The sequence below is a fragment of the Spea bombifrons genome, chromosome 1, assembly GCF_027358695.1.
Source record: "Spea bombifrons isolate aSpeBom1 chromosome 1, aSpeBom1.2.pri, whole genome shotgun sequence".
In the NCBI taxonomy this organism is placed as follows: Eukaryota; Metazoa; Chordata; class Amphibia; order Anura; family Pelobatidae; genus Spea; species Spea bombifrons.
Window position 1 is genome coordinate 40,932,490 of NC_071087.1, and position 21,357 is coordinate 40,953,846.

The 21,357-nt window shown below is 38.5% G+C and overlaps 2 protein-coding genes across 3 annotated transcripts in view; one reads left to right on the plus strand and one right to left on the minus strand.

The window, feature by feature from the left end:
* SCLT1 (sodium channel and clathrin linker 1) overlaps positions 1–12,084 on the plus strand; it is a 41,858-nt gene extending 29,774 nt beyond the window's left edge. Inside the window, exons 17-21 of the mRNA XM_053461298.1 lie at positions 1,135–1,327; positions 2,340–2,536; positions 8,664–8,742; positions 9,453–9,548; positions 11,605–12,084. Of these exons, the coding sequence (XP_053317273.1) occupies positions 1,135–1,327; positions 2,340–2,536; positions 8,664–8,742; positions 9,453–9,548; positions 11,605–11,658 (619 nt within the window). The 3' untranslated portion in view covers positions 11,659–12,084. The remainder of the gene's footprint in view (positions 1–1,134; positions 1,328–2,339; positions 2,537–8,663; positions 8,743–9,452; positions 9,549–11,604) is intronic.
* A 4,836-nt stretch (positions 12,085–16,920) lies between these two features.
* Positions 16,921–21,357, minus strand: part of JADE1 (jade family PHD finger 1) — a 42,141-nt gene continuing 37,704 nt past the window's right edge. The window contains exon 11 of one of the 2 annotated variants that reach the window (XM_053461286.1): positions 16,921–19,983. In XM_053461286.1, the coding sequence (XP_053317261.1) occupies positions 19,103–19,983 (881 nt within the window). In that variant the 3' untranslated portion in view covers positions 16,921–19,102. Of the gene's footprint in view, positions 19,987–21,357 lie in introns of both variants that reach the window. The other variant, XM_053461277.1, reaches the window with a different exon arrangement.

Below are 21,357 nucleotides of genomic sequence, written 5' to 3' on the forward strand. Positions count from 1 at the left end.
CTTTACATACTTTTAGAAGGTTGAGGAGAATGATACATAAGACTGTCTGAAGATGATTTGATTGCAGCGAGGGTAATGTGGAGAAGTCAGTGGCATGAAGATCTCGAAGGGAAAACAGATGGTTGCTTTCAGGATGCAGGTTATTAGGAGAATAGATTGTATGCGTCTGAATAGGTTACTTTCCGGGAGCCTTAAAAGTCAGTATGGGGGATTCTGAAGGAACAGGCTAGGAAATACCAGGGATAGTGCGCTGGTAAAATCCTGGATATGCAATGTAAGGTCAATGTTAGCAAGCATACTCAGTTGATCTTTTTTGGTGCGTTTCCCGATTGAATAGATTTCTAAATTTGCGAATAAGTTTTTACTCCTTTCCCCTTTTGCTTGTAATGTAACATTTTATTTACCAAAACTAATGTGCAAAGTCATAGAAGGTTTAAACCACCCTGAAGAAAAATAACCATTAGAAGATCATAACTTCCAGCTTACTACTTTATAGCTCTCATCCTTTTTTATGGTAGTATTTCTTTTCATTCTTTTTTTTTTATACCATACTTCTTTTATGATCACTTTCCTCTTTTCAGCTGCATAAATCTATATGTAATGCCACTTTTTTTCTGAAAAGCTGTGATTAGAGTTACAACTGTAATTCCCTGAAGGGCATATTTTTCTGTCTAGTTTCTGGCTACCTGAAGAACCCCGTGGTTAATTTTTCATTGACCTTTGCTATTCTCCTGAATTACCAACTGAAAAATGACACTATTATGCCCTGTCCAATTTGATCATTGCATTGTTTCCAGACAAATTGTGTGAATCAGAGACCCCATTGATCTGAGACCCCTAGATGCGTAGTATACACTCAACGATTGGTTATAGCTCAGGTGGCTTATACAGTACAGGATAGAATTAAATGGTGTGATAGTTTTCTTTTCTCCTAGACTGCTGGGACCTAGAATAATGACATTTTAGATTGTTTTAATAAATTGTTATCTTCCTGTGGTGTTCAGGGCCAGTGCTAATACCCAACACCATAGTGTTTTAGAGAAGGAGTCTAACAATGTCCCTTCTGGAAAAATAAAGTGATGCTTCTGATGTTTCAAGAGCTGTGTAATAATTTGTGTCATTGTACGTTTTCAGCTCTACTGAGGAGTTGTCTCGTAGTCAAGAGACTATACAAAAGCTGAACAAAATTTTAGAAACAGAAAGAGTAAACTATAGTTCTCTAAGTGAAGATAGACTGAAACTTCTGCAGGAGAATGAGCAGTTAATGAAAGAAGTTGAGGAGTGGAAAAAATCGTCGATGGACGCACAACAAAAGATTACATTCCAGGTACTGATATATCTGATCACGGTCTGTGCATGTATATACATGTTAAAATAATAATAAAACCTTGTTAAACAGAAGAAAATTCCATCAGTATGAGATGCAAAGATGAAAAGAGAATTTATTTAATATATTTTACAAATGTGAATAAAATGGCAGCAAAAAGTTACATTTTAAAATGAATTCGTAGCTGACTTAACAATGCAATCGTACAAATACAGATCTGCATTTGTGGCAAAATAAAAATGAAGGGTTTTTATTTTACCATAACCTACAGTCAAGAATGCAGATTTTTCGGGGGGTGGCTATGCAATGTGTGCAGTTTGCCATATCGTGATGAGGATCCTGCAGCTGTGCGGCCATCTAATATAAAAATCAAGCGCACAACCCAGACATGCTGATAATTTCATTGAAACAAAGACTATGCCCACTTATTTTTACATATACTTTGTGTTTTCCTGATTAAAACCAATTGTACTAGTGCAGTCTGGTAAAATAAGACTAGCTGGATATTTTTATTCTTACGTCTTAGTAATTTAGCAAATGAATTGTTTCCTATGAATTCCATAAACTCCAAAATGAATTTTACCAAACACCCAAACAGACAGATGGCGAGTGTGGGGGGGATTAGGAAGTGTGAACAATGCCAGCATTCAGTTGGAGCCGTGAAGAGTAATTATTATACACTGTAATCTGATTATAATCAACACTATTTGTTCTTATGAAGTACCATGAGAAGACTGGCTTTGTTTGCATCCTAAGGCTTGTCTAGTTTTTGTGTACCAGTGGTTGTGCTCAATGCTTCACGCTATTGTTACATTTTTCCAACAGTGTTTTGGCTGGAAATCAAAAATATTTGCTTATATAAGAGAAGGACGCCTAGCCTATGTTTGTGTGCACCTGATCTGACTCGTTTTCTAGGGAGTGTCACATGTAATCATGTAAAACAGAGACTGCCACAATTGATGTCACCCAATTTGTATCCAAAACGCCAAATAATAACGTTTATTGTCATTAGGTACAAACGTTGGCCTATGAATTTTCTGCAAAGGAACAAGGTTTTGAAGTCCATCTAAAAGAGGTGGAAGAGAGGAACCAGAAAAGTGTCAATGACCTAATGAAGCTACTGGAGACTCAGCAAAAAACAACCAACAGATGGAAAGCAGAGGCCCAAAAACTAGCAGAAAACACTGAAAAGAGGATTCTAAACCTTCGGTATGTCCATACTCTTAGCAGAACCTGTTATGTGATTTGAACAAGTGCCTCGTGCTGAGAATCGGTGATTTATCAAAGGACATTAGAGTTATGATTTATTACCATGATAACCAAGCTTCCTTTTCAGGGGGGTGGAACAGACTGTCAGTGTTGATTCTCCTGCATGTAAAGAGATGGTCTGCAGACCTTATTGCCAACGCAGTTCTTTTTGTAACGGAGGAGAGGGTGCAGTGTTATCCCATGTGCCTGTGTTTACGAGATAATACGCAACAAAAAATATCATCCTGCATACTAAGGTGTCACCTGGCCTTTTCTTACTAAGCAGAGCTGACATGTGGAAGCTCAGTGGATCTGGCAATCCGTGACCTGGCTCCTTCTTTAGCGGCAGGTTTTTGAATGTACTCTGATTTGGCAAGCCCCAGAGAGTTCATGAGACCTAGGAGTAGTGCTTTTGTAAGGAGAAGTCCAATGTGAAAAATATTTTTCTTTGAACATTAAATGTGTAATCTAGTTTAGCATTTATGAAAGCTTGGGTTTATTTCATTTTGTTCCAGTAAGTGTCCCGAGGTTCACTTTGAGAGAACAGGCTTTTAAGCCTTCATTGCTGTAGAGAATCACTTAGATTAGCAAGAGGAGAGAAAGCAGGTAAAATGAGCATAGAGACTAAGTAGTATCTGGAAAGATAATATAAGCAGGAAACTGAGAATTCTAGTTACCAAGCAACCATAATATTGAGGCTCTCCTGCCCAACTCAGGCATAGGGCAGGAACAAAACTATAAACCGACCCTCACCTAAACATACCCATGTGTAATTCATAAAAAAGACCAGAAAATAAGGCAAAACATAAGTTTATTGGGTGCGAACAAATGCTGCCAGGAGACGAGCAACAAAAAGGAATTCTTGGGAGGTAGAATTCTTACTTTGCCTTGTCATCCCTGGCAGCCGTAATATAGAGATGTAACAAAGATAAAGGGAGGGGTCCATGCAAAGCCATCTGAATAACTTTCCTTTCAAAATCTGAATCAGACAATGAAAGAACATATATCCTTGTAATGCTTGGTAAAGGTATTCCGGTTCTACTATGTGGTTGCCTTGCAAGTACGATCCATATAAGCTCCTGCCTTTTCTGCCCAAGACAAGTCTTTGCCACCACATGAATGATCCATCGTGCTGTAGTTGCTCTAGACCTCTTCTTCCCAATGGATGGTCTTGGGAAGGTAATGATAAGGTTAGAAAGAACTCTCAATGATGTGGTCCTCTGAAGATACACTAGACGTCTTCTCAGATGTTTAGCAAATTAAGATGCCTCTCAGTACAAGATACAGGATTTGGGATGTGGGAAGATTAGTTTTATGGAAATTTGTAACTTAACGGAAAAAAAACTCTAGAGGAAGATATGGCTTGTAGCTCATTTATCCTTCTAGCCGAGGTGATGGCTATGTAGATAGGGCAGAAATTTATGGAAGGACAAAGACCTCTATTGAAACGGTCCCAAAGAGTTGAGGAATAGAAGCACTGCGTGATGAACACCCTGATAAATAAAGTTGATCGAGTCCCTGCTCTGAAAAGAGTAGATACTACCTCAGCTGACAAGCTCTGTGAGCCCCTTTCAGAAACCAAAATGTCAACCACAGATTTTGAGGATAAGTCTCCTAAACATGCCAGTGTTGGCTCCTCTTAATAAATAGTAAAGTTGAGGAGTTATGACCACAACTGTCCTGCAAACTCTCCTTGCATCTTTCCCTTTAGTGAATACACCCCAAACGAAGTTGAAGGGTCCTGTAGAGCAGTATGGAGAAGTTTGTTAAATTGTGGAGCCTGATCATGATGAAATATCAGTTTTCACAGCAATTTTTTTTTCTTTTCACTCCGGGCGTTCACTTCTCCCCTACTTCCTCCTACTGTCCATCTACAAAAGGCTGCCTGGGGCTCGACTCACAAAGCCCCTTTTCCGAAAGAGTGAATGCTGTGGCTATCCTACCCCGGAAGTTCCCAGTTAAGCCTACAAGTTTACAGTGAAAGCAAAAACGGATCTGCATGATTATTCCTCCCCATGAACAATGCTGATTATTGCTATGTCGCTAAGACCTTTGAAACGTTGGGAGAAGTTAGAACTTCAGGAAAGAAAATTGATTAGATGCTTCACTGATAAGCCGGTCACCGCTTTAGTGGGGTGAAATGTGAAACTAAATATCTCCCAGACAATACCCGCTGATTGCTTAATAGAAAGCACAAGCTGTAGGTAGCTTTAATAAAAATAATGTATTGTATTATAGATTTATATCAAAGAAGAAGAAGAAAAAGAGGGTCAAACTGTAAGAACGTGGCAAATGTTACTGAAGGCATGTAATAAAAGGGTTAACACGGCAGGCAGTGCCCGTGTAAATAAGCGGTGCTGTGCCAAGTCGTTATCATTAGCATGAGACTAAGCCATGTGAGACGTGGCGTGCTCTCCTCTCTACATTATGACACCGGCTCTATTTTTATCTACTTATGGAAATATTTTCCTTCCTGTTTTGCCTACTTACAAATGTGGAAAAGAAACTGAATGCCACGTGACAAGCGCTAACAAGTTTCCACTGTATTTACAAATACACATTACGCACACGTTTCTTTCATTTCCAATGCCCTTTAGCTGACATTTTTGCTGAGGCTTGAAGCTCATCCAAGTGTTTTGCTTTTCCAAGGTATGTTAATTAAAAACTTGGTCAGCAGAATTTAATGTTGCAGTGTTATTTATACTGCTTCGGTATATTGTGACCCTCAACTGCACTATAACATAGGAAAAATATTTATATATTAAACCAAAATCATGAATTTAAATAACCGCTCTGTCTCTGCCCATTTCTTCATATATATATAATATATATATATATATGTGTATGTGTGTGTGTGTGTGTGCGTATATATATATATATATATATATATATATATATATATATATATATATATATATATAACATATTCTCATTGGTTTTCCTCTTCTTGTATTTAAAGAGATTTGTAAATCATGCACTGACTGATCTGGATTATTGCCCAGATTTTTAAATTGTTATGGAAAAGGCATTCGCTCTGAAACATTCAGCGGCTTTAATAGAACTTGTATCTCCGCGACGCATTGAGTGAGTCTAATCTATTGTCAATTGCATCTGCTTCTTAGCATTTTGCATATTGAAGGTTTTTTATTCTTCGTTTTTCATGTCTGATATTTTAGGAATCCAAAAGCCCTTCTACATTTTGATGAGTTACATTTTTCTTTTTTAAGATGTTGAAAAATGGAGCTTTTTCCCGTATAAAAAGCCCAACGTACAGACCATGAAATTAATTGTTTTAGATATGTATCATCAGGACCGGTTTGGGACTTTAAGGGCAGTGGCCACCAATGACACTCTTTCAGTGTTCGGCTTTATACACCCAGCCGGAGGCTGCACACTGCAGTACCCGATCTGCTTTATCAGCCATCGTTGTCATCATGTGCCAGCTGTAAACCTTTCTATTTTATTTTTATTACATTTTGTAATAATACAAGAAAAAAAGCCACATTTATGAAAGTAGTAGTTGTCAGTTTCCAAGAACAATGATTCAAACAAAATATACATTTTTTATATATATATAAAAAAAAAAGTCCATCGGCATGGATAACATTGATGATACAATGAGAGCAGTGCTAAAAGCAAAAAAGTTAAATAAAGAAAGCAAAAGCAGAGCTATATACAAGGAACACGTTCAGACCTCCAACGATCTTTCCTCCTTGGGTAAGAAGACTAGAGGATCGATGTCAGATGGATATATTTCATTTTAAAGAACTGTTTATGAACTGGTTCAGTTGGGCAAGGTGAAAATAAAGCTATATTATTATTTTTAATTATTATTTTAATTTTTTCCCCTGCCCAAAAAACCACTCAGTTTAAGAACATAATAAAATGTTATGTCTTGCGGTATATAGGAACACTAGCGTTGTGTAGCATTCCACGTCGGTATATCTCCTGTGCTTGGCATCTAACCATTTATTTGAACAACTCAAACAAACATTAACGTCTTTCTCGGTTTGTGCGAGACAGCTGCAGAAACTGGCACAGTACAGAAATCCATATTCACCAAGAGTAACTGGACTTATTTCCTGTGTTTTTCCCTCAATATAAAATACATCTGGCTTAACTTGTTTTCTGAGCGTTCAGACTACAGCTTGCAGATACTAAACATACTTGCCAAACTATAAAAAGTGAACGGTTTATTTCTTAATAACTCTGTTTTAAGAGGAAAAAAAAAAACAAGACTTCATTCGATCCGTTTCCATTTTAAAAGCAAAAAAGAAACACTTCGCTACAATTTCTACTTTTAGGGATATCCATTTAGAATCATAATATTGACCAAGAACAAGCAAGATTAATGTTCAACAATTGAAAATTAGTATAGTTATATTTTTATTGTTTTGTTTTATATAGCGCCATCATATTCAACAGGGCTGTACAATGGGTAAACGGGACATAAGTAGTAAATAACATAACAATTTGGTTTACAGAAACAAGGGGTAAGGAGGTAACGCGCTTATGATTTGATTAGATACAGAGTTACTGATCTCAGGGTGAAAATGCTGATAGAGGAGTTTCAAAGCTTAAGGTCTACTATGTTTGGCTCTTTAAACTATGTGACTTCTCCTATATAGCGAATCGTACCTCCCAACATTCCCCCCAATCTACAGACATAGCCTCTCTGCACTACCCTAGCCACGCTCTGTGGATTTGCTGTACTGCACACTGTGATGTGACCCCAATATCGGCTTGACTCTACACGGATCAGGACAGGTGCGAGGTCTGATGAACACCACCCTTATCCTACAATATGGAATAGAATGGGTGACATAACCATGTACACTGTGACGGACAGGTATAACCGGGTGTTGGTGGGGGTGTATGACCAAAGAAGGGAGGTGCATTGTCAAAGGTAGGAGGGGCAGATTTAAGGACAGCCCAGCTTTAGAACATCATGAGGTAGCCATGTAGGAGCTGCAATCTCGCCATTTGGCACATAATCCCTTCTGCCTATAAAAGCGGGGCAGCGGGACAGTGCCTGAAAATATGGCTGCTTGGGAGAAGCACACAATTTGAGAATACACTGCTCAGGTGTGCAAGTGGTCTTTTACTCCTCCAACAGTCTGTGAAGAATATGTAAAACATAAGGCCATAAAGTCAGTCTCAATTGAGAAGAGGCAGAGATAGATTCATGTCTTTATTTAACAGCTGGAAAAGACAAATAAAATAAAAATATAATAAATTAGAAAAAATTGTGATATAATAGTGCAGAAAGTACTTCTCTTGGGATGGAGTGGAAATTGCTTTATCATTTCTTACTATATCTCTGGACTCTGCGGGACATATTATAGCTTCTTCTCATCTCTTAGCCGTTTTATCTTATCTGGCCAGTTGATGGATCACACAATTACTAAAGATACTTTCAGTTTGTGTAGTTGATCACCCGCAGCTTCACTCTGGTGGCAGCTCTGGTGCTCTGATAGAACAATAGTTAATACAGCTATCCATGGAAAAATCAACCGGAGGAGTATTTCCACAATCTCATAAGAATGTTGACTGTCCTGGAACCGATGTATAGGACTTTCCCGAGTCAGCACAACATCAGCGCAAACACTGTGCATCGGAAGCTTCATGAAATGGGTTTTCCATGGCTGAGGAGCTGCACACAAGCTGAAGATCATTATGCACAATGTGTCGGCTGGAGTGGGGTCATACATAAAACCAGACTTGGGGCAATTATCACACTTTGAGCATTTCACTAGCAATGGAGTATGTCAGTTCACCGAATAATGGTGAAACCAGCTCTAAAGAGGACTAACATTACTGTGATAAACTGCTTCCACTTCTTATTCTATAAAGCGAGTTATTCCATTGCCAGATACAGCTGTTACTTCAGACATTCCATTGGCATTGAGTCATATGTTTAAAGGACTTAATGTTTCCCATTTCAAGTTATTCAGTTTCTGCCGTTTAGCAGATAGACTGAGCCCGATAGGTTTCACAGAGTGTGTTAAGTCTTCCACCGCCATGTTTGCAAATTTCACTTTAATTTTGTTTTGTTTTTTGTGATGAGTATTTTTTTCTTAATTTATAGGAGTCAGCTAAATCACCAAAAGAAGTGCAATGGAGAATTACTGTCCCAGATAGAAAGCGCACATGAAAAAAACCTTGAGGTGACGTTTGTGACATTTCTTGCTGCTATTAACTACTATTGTATTATGTAGACTAAATTCAGACTACGTTCCCAATGCTCAAATCTTGGCAAATCTACTGATGAAATGACACATGCATCTGACATAAATATACACATAGATGTGTGTTTAGGATGTGCCTACGATGCACCTTTCACACACACACACACACACACACACACACACACACACACTGCATTACGCGCGCAATAACGGCTTTATACGCCCAATCCTAAAATCCAAATCCTGACATTTTTTTAAGTTTCCGTATTTGTGATTGCTGAGGTAGAACTTGCCAGGAAAGAATGCAATTCTAACGTGTTTGCTGACAGGCGTGTTGGGTGTTATCATTCTAGTACTATTTAGCAGAATCTGCCTTATAAGCCATAATACTTACATAATACGAGCCAAAACTAGTAATAAACAGAGAGAGATATTGTGCTAGTTTTTGACACGATGGAAGCTTCCACCTTTGCCGGTGTGTACTTGACCTATCAAAGACATTACATATGTAATACATAAATTATGGAGCATTAGAGTGTCTTTTTAATCCCGAGTGAAACGGTGGTCATGTTGTATTATTTATGTAATTGTATTCTTTCTGTGGAGCTCAGTAAGACATAATATGGAGTTACAAATGCAGGATAACTTATTTGCGGCCTTGAACTTTTTTTTTTTTTTTTTTTTTTTAGCTCCAAAAATTGTTAACGGAATATCAGGAGAAATCCAACAGGCTTCAGAGTCGTCTTAAAGAAACAGAGCAGATAGCACTATCGGCAACTAAACAGGTAATACAAGAGGGACGTTCTGAGGCGTGTTAACTGCTTACTGCATCTTACCGACAAAAAAACAACACTATAAGATCACATTAAGTCAAATAAATTTAACCTGTTGACAGAAAAGACTAGGGATCTTTTAACCTGATTTCACGCTCTAGTTGCAAGATAATTGGTGGCGCTGTCTTATATAGTTAAACTAAACAAAATACCATGTACATGCATGTACAATTCTTCTCTTCCTACCCACATGATTGCTCCAATGCACTGACTCATGAAGCTCTCAGAATGTTTCCCGAAATAGGAACAAATCTTACTCTGCCTCACCCCCTACTGCTGCTTTACATCGTTGGCACTTGTTCATCCCAATACTCCCCTGGTCCTTAGCGCCATGTGTCCAGCCATGTGTCCAACTACTACCAGTGAATGAGTTTATGACTTTGAAGTCACGGTATGGTTAAACAGATAGATATACAGTACTGTGCAAAGATTTTAGGCAGGTGTAAAGCAAGAATGCTTTCAAGGAATAGACATGTTAGTTTATTTTTATCATTTAACAAAATGCAAAGTGAGTGAACGGAATAAAAACCTAAATCAAATTATTATTTGGCATGACCACCCTTTGCCTTCAAAAACAGCATTAATTATTCTAGGTACACCTGCACGTGGTATTTTAAGGAACTCAGTAGGTAGGGAGACCTAACCATACTTGATGATGTTGAGATCAGGGCTCTGTGGGGCCAAAACACCACTTCCAGGGCTCCTTGCTCTTCTTTAAGCTGAAGATAGTTAATGGCTTTGGCTGTATGTTTGGAGTTATCCTGCTGCAGAATAAATTTGGGGCTAATCAGATGCCTTCCTCATGATATTGCATGATGGATAAGTCTCTGCCTATACTACTCAGCATTGAGAAGACCATTCATTCTGACCAAGTCCCCAACTCCGTTTGCAGAAATGCAGCACCAAACTTCCTAGGAACCTCCATCATGCTTTACTTTTGCCTGCAAACACCCTTTGGAGAACAACTGCCTTCTACTACAGCCAAATATTTTACATTTTGACTCATCAGTCCAGAGCACATGCTGACATTTTCCTCTACCCTGGTTCTTGAGTTTTCGTAAATAGTCCCTTGGCCTTGTTACCACGTCAACGTTATGGCCTATGGCCGCAAGTCTTCCATGAAGACCGCTTCTGACCAGACTTTTCTGGACAGTAGATGGATGTGCCAGGGTCCCAGAGAGATAAGGGTTTCTTTATTACTATTTTTTCCACAAGAATGTCCTTCTGTCCCCTCACATTACTTTTCATACTTCAACTACATACATTTTTCAAGACACCAGCTTGGCTGTTACTTGTGTCCACTAACACACTTTGCATGTTTTATAGTTTCAGATCTTATACTAGAGAATTCTTGTAGTTTGGCAGATCCCATCACAGTAAACTCTTAACAAACCCAAACCATTTCCCAGAATTAATCTATAATTTAACCATGCAGGTACCATCTTTTGGGTTTATTAACCAAAGTATTACATTGGGTAAAAATCAGATGAGTCTCTGTTTAATGTCAAGCGCACCTTGGTACAACTTTGAGAATTCACTGAAAAGCTCCATCTCTCCGTCCAGGCTTTCCTGAGTTGAGTTTGTTGGGTAGATCAACAAGCTTCTAGTGTTATAGTTCATTGTTACTCTGGTTGGGTATTTTCCAGTTAAATTGAAGCTGGTAATGTGTTTTACGATGACACATTGAAATGTAGTCTTGAAATTAGCACATCTGTAGATTGCCACGGAGAAATAATGCACTATAATTGCCAGTTGTGCTAGTCACACATACTTATTCAGGAGGTTGACTGAACTCCCGACCAAAAAACCTACTGCAGAAGTGTATTAGTGACATAAATCCATTTAGGTTCTGTTCACTTATTAATCAATGCGCAAGATTTCCAGGAGGAATGGCTGAGATTACTACATTTTTTCCCCTTTTTTTTTGTGAATGTCCCCCTCTCAAATGCAATGGGTTTTTGTTTTTTTTATGTGATTAATAACTTTGTTTTTTCTTTATTTTGAACAGTTCAAACTTCTTGCATCACAAAAGAGAAAATCACCCTTCAGCTCTGATCCATAACAAAGGCCCGATATGCACCTGGCAACTAAGAGATAATATTTGTAATTCATAATTATTATTTTTTTACTTGTCATTTTAGATAGAAATAACCATTTGTTGAAAAATGAATTTTGAAACAAATATTAAAATTAAGTTATTAAACCACAATCAAAATTAGTATTTTTATAGGAGCTGCATTCATTTGTTTCCTGTATTGTTTTTATTATATTTTTTATCACCTTATTAATAGATAATGTTTACTTCTTGTGCACGGCTAATCTTGTGCCTGCAGCACATTAACAAAAATATTATTTCTTGGTTCTTTCAAACCAATATTCATCCATGTACATACTAAACATTTGAAAACCACTGTTTATATTATGCATAATTTATTCTTTGTAGCCCATGGTCTGAGTAATAGCCTGTGAAATAAAGCATTCAGGCAGACACTGAAACCCGTCGGCATACATATTATATTTTCACTAGGAAATTGAGCTGCTTGGCAATTTCTGAATTTGGGCACTATTTACTTCACATTAACCTATTTCCTGGAAACTGTAAATCTGCCCGACTGTGTCAATTTCTTTCAGTAGTCTTCTGTTATTGTTAAGCATATTTTCTGTAGCAATTCTGCTGAATAAATACTCCATTTTTTTGTAGCACTAGCTGGGGTTGAAGAAGTTAGAGGACCAAGTGTTGTGGGACATGGTCACCACTTTTTATGGTTCACACAGGAGAGAAAATTAGATTCTTGATCATATTCCCATCTTCTTTCACGTATGCTACATTAATTTCTTAGTCCATGAGGGGACATCCATAGCCATTGCTCTAACAATGAGCCTTGAGAGTAAAAGTATGCAGTAGTTCTACTACCCGAACCCGAACTCCCGTGACTTTTAACCTGAGTGGTGTCACCTAGCTACTGTACAGCTTCCGTTTCCTGGATGTGTTACTTTGACCACACCTGATCTACAAGATTCCGCACAGCATGAAAGATGCTTTGACTGTACTAGCATTTGTATAGCAGCCAAAGGGCATCATACTGCCACTTATTTTATTGTTTAACATAAATAACTGATAGAATATTAATGAGGTATAGTATGAGGAGGTAATTGTTGCGCCATTTAACAGCGCGTCACCTAATACACAGAAACTCTGCAGATCATCAAGAAATCTGGTTTACAACATACTGGATTAGCTGGAATGATATAAAGTATAGTTTATAACAGTTCTAGAGTTAAAATAGACTTTAGACTCCCGTTAAATAAATAAATGTCACTGATTTAACCATACTTTATACAATTCCAACTAATCCTGTTCTTGCTGGAGAAGCTGACTGGGGTTGGCCCTTCATAATAACTATAAAGAATGTAAGTTGGAACTGAAGCTCCCTGGCATACTCTCGTTCTAGTGAATAAGCCTCATAAAATGTGCTTCATTGATGGGGCATGACTGCTCCATTAAAATTCTTTGACGATACACTTTATGGTGTCTGACTTGACTGTGCCCTTGGCAAACCCCCTGAAAACCACTGCTTACTTGACTTTATTAGCCACATTATCATAATAAGCTTGGCAGTAATGAAAACCAGCTTTGCACACTCATACACGCTGCCAAAGTCCCGGTCTCCAGTCCTTACTGCAGGCTTTATTGTTCAATTATATGAAGTATGTGAGCGGTGATGTTCCTTGGCCAAATTTAATTTTATTCATTTATGTAGAGTTGTTTCTTTAAGGTTACTTATTTTTTTAAATTTACAATCACCTAGTCTACAAACACAACCACAATTACCAAGAAACAAGAATGATATGCAAAAGTTCTCCCGCTTTCTTCCAGTTATCAGAATTCATGCATGCATTCATGCTTAGGTGTAAATACAAGGCCTTTTTAAGAAGTGACAAGTATTGTGGCTTTTTATAACAGCTGCAATTCTACAGAATACACTACTGACAGTAATCATTACTGTGCTGAATGTTTTCAAAGTCAATGGGACTTCAGGGCCCTTCTGATTTATATAGGTTAGGAAATCCCCTGCAGTCACTTTGTTCCTGGAACTATATAACGTTGCATTAGTCACCAAGTGTAATTTACTCTTCAAATGTCAAACCTGTCATCTCAGCGATTGTAAAAATTATTGCATACGTTTAGGGAAAAAAAGAAAAGTGTTTTGAAAGGTAAGAAGCAGATGGTGCTGTATAAACATCTACTGGAACAAAACTCAGTTGTATGCAAGTGCCTCGGAAAAAGAGACATTTGCTAATGAACCAACGGAGCTGCCACCCTGATGAGATATGTCCATTTGCTCTGTGTGAGCTTCGCAAAGAGCATCCCTTTACAGAGGTTTTCTGAATGAATGCATTGATTTCTGATGGAAATGGGATATATTTGAGGAAAATCGGGTTTCTACCTACACAAGGCTGTCATTTTGAGTATTCATGCTCACAACATCTGACTATTATTCAGTTGTAAGAATCTCATTTTCAAAATGTTCTTTTGGGGCTTTTAATTTTAATTTTTTTTCTCTGCATGTGAATAATTTCGTTTTTCTAAACGCATCCAGTGCATGCCACTTTCTTTATTATTTTGTCAACTTGTCCCACACCACCATCACAACCTGATTAAAGGTGACCAGAAAGCATATGGTGAGATTTCTCTAGTAATGCTTCACTGTCTTCCAGTTATAACTGCCCAACAACCTAAAAATCCCCACTTCCCGTTGTTATGCCTCACATCTGCCCAAGTGAATTTTGCCTGTTTCCCTCTATTTTCACGAATAATATGCACCTTTTCCACTGGACGGCCATAAACACAGTTACTTAGGCGCAGGCCCTGCTGAGCACACCTAGATTCAAGAACCACCTCGAAGCAGAACTCACAGCTAGCACAACCGCTCCTCAAACGATATTAATGGCGCTTTCCTGAAGCCTAAACTCCAAACCTATTAATGTAGGGATAAGCTATTCTGGAAAGCCCTCTAGTCAACAGATTTAAAAAGTTTTAGCAGCTTAATGGTCCTCAGAATACATTTCAGTAGAAACACTTCAGAGGAAACGTTTAAGAATAATACAAAAATCAATACCAGTATGCTAAAGGGTGATTATACTGGCAGAATTGGTTTGGTACCATTATATTTATAAAATGTGTAGCTTCTCCTTGCAATGGCCTTCTGATGCAGCAGAGTTTGAGGGTTTTTGTATATTAAATTTTGAAAGATGCATTTTGTTTAATAACATTGCTTATAATTTCCATTTTCGAAGAGGATTTGAGCAATAGAGAATTTTCCCAATATATTTCTTTGCAACTAGTTAATATTTTTATAATATTAGACAGTTGGTATTAGGTATTTTAGCTAAATTAGGTATTTAGGCAACCTAGTTTATCGAGCGTGACTTCCTGATCCATTATATGCAGATCTCTTTTAAAATCTGATTCACCAACATGGTTAATTCAGAAAAACACAAACATTTTAACAGATTATTCAATCCTTCTCGCAGTACTGTTGCTTGTCACCATATAAACCAATGGGCTGTTCCTGATGATTTGACTTCCATTGCGTTGGTTGGTATGGCGGTGGGACCACTTTGCACCAAAACTGCGATTTTAGATGTAAATCACATTATGTTTGATAGCACGAGACCTAATAAATCAGACATGATATATACATATAGTTCTGTAAGCAATAATAATTACAACTTTTCCTTATTGCTCCTTTGTGATGATGTAATAAGTAAAACAAGAAAAAAAAAACTATAGGAAAATGTACAGCATTTATTCACATAAAGACAAAAAGGCACAATTCTACTCATCATATGAAAAAATAAAGCTGGCTTCAACTAGCTTATAAACATTTAAAAAGGAGAAAAAGCAAAGCAGAAACAAGAAAATAAATACAAGTGTCCTATATCATCGTTTTTCCCATTACAGTCTTTGTCCATTGTGTACGGTACATGAAATGTTTGGCAGACATTAGTAGAAAGTTACATTGGGCCACTACTGAAACATCACTTAGACTGGAGGCTCCACTGTGGTCCAGATTGATGGAAGTGTTAAGAGTAGGTTTAAACAAAAAAAAATGCTTCATAACTACTCATATAGCGTTGAGGATTTTTAAGGGCATATAACCCCTACCAGAAAGGATCGTTTTAATAGCAGATCAAGTGTTCTTAGCCTGGACTAGAACCTTTGATGTATAATTCATTTATTCAAGGATGTTGCCTGATGGCATTCATTCATTACGCAAACATTTCTGTCATTTTCTGACACCAACTTGAAATCTCCCACGATCCAGCAATCCCTAGAATCCCCCTGGATGAACTTTCCAGGCGTCTTGATTCAGAAAAGAATGGAGCTGAAAGGTAAGTAGTTCCACAAGGTCTACATACTGAAACAATACATTGGAAAACCACCAATCTCCCGCAGACTCCATCTTTAGTAAATGCACACTTATAATATGCCAGCACAAGTTACCATTAGTAATATTCCACCAAACACAGAGCTCGGAGCCAAACTATGCAGGGAAATTGAGGATCATGTTATCCTAGCTGTGAGTTATGAGTCTGAAGATACGCAGGACTGGAAATGCTAGATGTTCTTGAAGGTGTCCTCTTGACTGGTTGGAGAGCTGAGAAGAGAAATCCTAACTGCAGGCTGGTTACTACATTCATGAAATGAAACCTCTCCTGAAAGTACGTTAAGGCAGAAAGTCTCAGCACTAAGGGAGGGAGAACAATAGAATTTAAAATGTATTTTTTATGTTATGCTATATACACCTTGCATAGCAGAAAATTGGACAAACTATGGCATAGAGGAAGATTATACCACCGCCTAAAGTTCATTGAGCTTTTTTTATGCGATATGCTGGGTGGATAAACAAGTTGGACTTGCAACATGGCTATTAAAATATGCCCTTTTCTTAGACTGTTATTTACCATGTTAATGAGAAAAAATCAAAGTACTAAACACGGATCTCCCTTCTATCATCCTGGAAGCACTTTGTGACAATTATAACCTTCAAGTCTGGATACATGGGGACATGCGTCTTTACAAGTCTTAGATTCCTTCCTTCGCCGTGGGTTCTTTAGACTGCAGTACATTCTTTTATTTGCTGGTAATAAAGTGTTAGACAATAGAAAGCAAAATTATAGGTGAAGCATAGGTTTCAAAATTCACCATAGTGCAAATTAATTGTGTAAGTCATAAAGTGTCCAAATAAGCCGACAACTGGTAAAATGCCTTTAAGAAAAGGTGTCTTCCTATCCAATATGACGTGGGCTTTTTGAAATGTTTTGAGAACCTAAACACGCACTTCTGTAGAGCCTAAAAACAAATACAAAATAAACACGGATTTAAGAGAAAATCCAATTAATGTGACATGCCTATCATTAAATCCAGTAAGAATGTACAGAATTCAAAGTAATTGATACAAAAATGAATGTGTTGGGTAGGTGACAGTGTATGGCTTGTCAACTAGGTTTACATGGGTTGGGTTTAACAGCCCTCTAAGTGATCACACAGAGGATTAACATCCAGGTCCCCCACCAGAAGACATAAGCAAATTTGGTGAGACTGATCTGGGCACATTTACTCAGGCCCAGTCCATAAATATGAAGCGGCATCCCTTTTTCTTAAATTTATTCACTTGTGGGGTTAATAGGACATAAGAACCACCCCAAAGTTAGTGGGAAAGCATAGATCCACACTGCATTATTACACACACACACCCACACATACATATATACACACCACAAACACACATAAGGTGCCAAAGTTTAACAGATACCTGCAACAATCCCAAATATTTGAGTATGCTGACGCATCCACATGCTCAGTACCAATATTTGTCGATTTATGTTGTGTTACTTAGTGGAAACGGCTTTCAAAGGCAGCACAAAATGGCTAGTGGGTGTAGAAAGCAAATGGCTTGGTCTACACTGGGAATATCTAATTAATTACTCCAAGAAGAGATGGAAGGACGCAACCCGGCCAATTTAGTGAAGCACAACTGGATTAAAGTCCAAATTGAAGTAGTCTGTAGCAGATTTGAAAAATGGTAAAACTACAGATTGCCAAAGACCATTCCTACCTGCCCAGAGACCAAACATTGCCCCAGACGCCCCATAATCATCTGTCGTTCATGGGGCGTCCAAGCCAAACCCAGAGGGTTCCCAGGTGTGATTGACAGACCAAAAGTTTAAAGAATACATTTGTTTAGTAATTCATTATCGCAGCCACTGAAACCAACAGGCTTTTCAGCTAAAGTCATTCTTGTTATTGTACCTTTATTATTTCATTACTCCTTTATGCTGAAGGGGTGAAAGAGTGAACTATTATTGCTGTCTGTGTTTAACACAAAATGATGGTCGCTGGAACTCTTCGATTAAAAGTTAAATAGTGAAAATGGAATGCAAGTTTTCAGAGTTCTATAATTACCCCTAGCAAAACACGTGTTTTATATTAGTAAATATAAAACTTAGAAGAGATCATGGATATTGAGTTTTGGGCAGATATACTGCTTTGTACAGTAGTCTGGATAAACTAGAATAAGCATTCAACCAATGCTTCTGCGTTTCGTGCATCAGACGTACTTGAAATGGACTAAGATTCTGTTGAATTTTTGTAATCTTTGAAACTGTCCGCTGACTGCCTACATTTATCAGACCATTACATTTTCCTATATCAAGAAGAAAAAATGATGCATCATACCCGTCTTTGTCCCATACACAATCCAACTGGAAATGAAGGCCAGGGGAAGATGCAGCAGATATGCTAGTATGTAAGCAAAAGGTGAGAGCATGTGTGTACTGGGCAAAACTTTGGTTTTTAAGGAAGGAAGGAAGTTCCCTTTGATTTGAAGATTCATGAAAAGGTTATCACACAATCATCTCAGACACAGGCATCTCAGACATATTCCTTCATATCACAACTTCTATTTCTTGGTCTACCATAGTGAATACCCAGAACGCTTGGCCACAAACAGCATGAATGGGCGGATAACTTGTCTTAAGACCATGCTCGAAAGACAGACCAAGTTGCAGTGCAAAGAAATGTAATGGGCCAGAAGTGCAAAATGGCGTACCCAAGACAGGAACAACCTTTGTGTTATCGCTTCAAAAAGCAATAACTTGTGCTTTCAAGGGGCAAATGAAAGCAATTCCAGTGCAGCTTAACCTCTTGTAAACCAACAAAATGGACAGTCATCATGCCCAAGAAAAACAGATAAACAAACGTGTGCTCAGCTATACTGTGGAAGCAAAACTACAGGGGTAAGATGAAAATCAGTGATTTTCGAGTGCAAGTAAACAAGTTGGAACAAATAAGGGAAGAGCTGGTTATTGACCTGTCAGGTTACAGACTAAGTAACAACTCTTTCCTGTCCTCCTGTGTACACAAAAATAATGCCTTAGCAAGTAAGCAAGCAGACACTCTTCCAGCAACAATGCTGAAGAACCATCACTAGAAGGCCCAGTCATGATGCTAGGATGCTTCTCCTAATGATGTCTGTCTCGTATCCTCTGCTGATGGTGCTGCTTGGTGCTAGCCTCTGCATTCGGCACTTCTCCGTTGATTCCGGCTCAGAGTCACTCATCTCCACATCTGGGACGTACCCATCATTCTCATTGTCTGTTTTCAAATCGTCATTTGTCCTGTCTTTCGGGGAAACGGGCCCAAGGTACTGGCGTTTCTGGTTTGGCCTTGAGGAATCCACTTTTTCTTGTTGCTGTTGTCTCTCTCCTTTCTTTGGAATTCGGAATCCCCCCCAGTTTTTGACAGGACTAGTGGGCGCTTTGACCGAAGACTGGCTGCAATGTATTTTGATCAATGAGCCACTGTACCTATTCGAGCTGTTCCCGGAGGGTTTCTTTGTGATTGTAGCAGCGGCGGTTGATCTCCCACCGCACTGGCTGGGGTTACGCTTGTTTTCAGCCTGTTTATCGGACAGCTCTGAGGATCTCAGTGGTTTAGGTTGGTGCTTTAGAGGCTTTTCTTTCAGCTCTGCTCTAATAATTTCACATTGCGAACGACTGTCACGCCTTTTCCTGTGTTCTGGCATGGTTGTCTCATTTTTCTGCTGCACAGGTGAAATCCTTCCAACGGTCCTTTCGAAAGAAATGGTACAGTCAGAAAGCTGCATTTCCTTCTTCCTGCTGGAACACCTGGGCCGTGAATGCCCAGTTTTCCCTTCATTCTCCGATCTGCTCTTCTTGTGGGCCATTTTCATGGAATGTCCCAATGAAGAGCTCAGCTGTTTTCTGAAGTATGCCGAATGCCACTTTAAGTCTTCTATCTTTGGTGCATCTGGGTCCAGTGGTTGAGCATTAAAAAGCAACATTGTCTCCATAGGTATATCTGCTTTGTAAAGAAACAAAAAATAAATATGGTCATACCAATTACACCTTACGATAATCATTCAGCTCGATATATACTTCATTGTACATTTTTACAAGTCATGACTTCCTAAGCTGTCATACTGCTCTTAATCCCAAAAAGAAGTAATATGAAATAGCAATGATACCCTAAAGAAGCACTTGATATAAAAGAAAGGACCAAGGTATTAAAAAGAGATAACTCTGGGGCAAGGTTCGAAATGTTAAGCTTTTACAAAAATTAAAATATGTTCTATTAAAATCAAATATGGATACCTTGCTCCTTTCTTTTCTCCTTCAGAAGAGGAATGGTGTCATAACCCAGCGCTCAGAATTATTCGCTGGCGAGTAATCATGGTGCGCCCTGCCTCATATATGACATCATATCTGGGCACTCTGCAGTGAGGTCAGGCGCACCATGATGGAGGCCTGCAAGAAGAAGTACTTCAGAAAAGGTAAATGATGGGGAAAGATAGTATAGGATAGAAAAAAAAGATAAAGACAGAGAGAAAGGGAGAGATAATGAAAAGAGCACAATTATGCGAAAGAAAAGGCATGTGGAAAAGGGGAAACAATATTGGGGGAAAAAAAAAAAAGGATTGATAACGCGTAAGGGAGGAATATGGAGAAAGAGGAGAGATGAGATAAAGAGAAAGAGGAGTGACACAGCGAAATAGGAGGAGATGAGATATATAGAAAAGGAGTAGATATAATCAGAAAGGGGAATCAAAGAAAACAGAAATAAAAGAAAGGAGAAGGGTGAATAGATTGAGATGAAAAAAAGAGGAGAGCAATAAAGAAAAAAGAGGAGGAGAAGGGAGAGATAAAGAGAAGGGGAGGAGAAATAAAGAGAAGGGGAGAGAAAGATGAGAGATAAAAAAGGGAGGGAAAAAGAAAGGGGAGGAGAGATAATGGGAGAAAGCAGGAAAGAGAAAGGGAAAAATAAAGAGAAAAAGGAGAGATAAAAAGAAACAAAAAGGAGAGGGACAAAGAGAAGAGGAGGGTGATGAGAAAAGTAGGGGCATGGGAAAGGCGAGAGATAGGCTGAAAGGGGATATCCTGTGGATGCAATCGGGTCATGTCCCATATCTGTGTGCAATGTAGGTGCTGCAGCAAGTCCTATTTGTGCAATCTGGGTGCCAGGACTGGCCTCTGTGGTGTGCGACCTGTGATCTATGCCTGCAGTTTTTGGTTTCCATACATTATCTTTTTGATCAATACCTTCAGTGCTTGTGATTTTATAGTTGGTCTATACCCGAAGTACTGTGTTTCCATGTGGTGTTTATTTGAGTTATACCTGAACTACATGTGGGGGTGTAGCACAGTGAAGGAAAGGACAAAGAGCGCTCTCAATGCG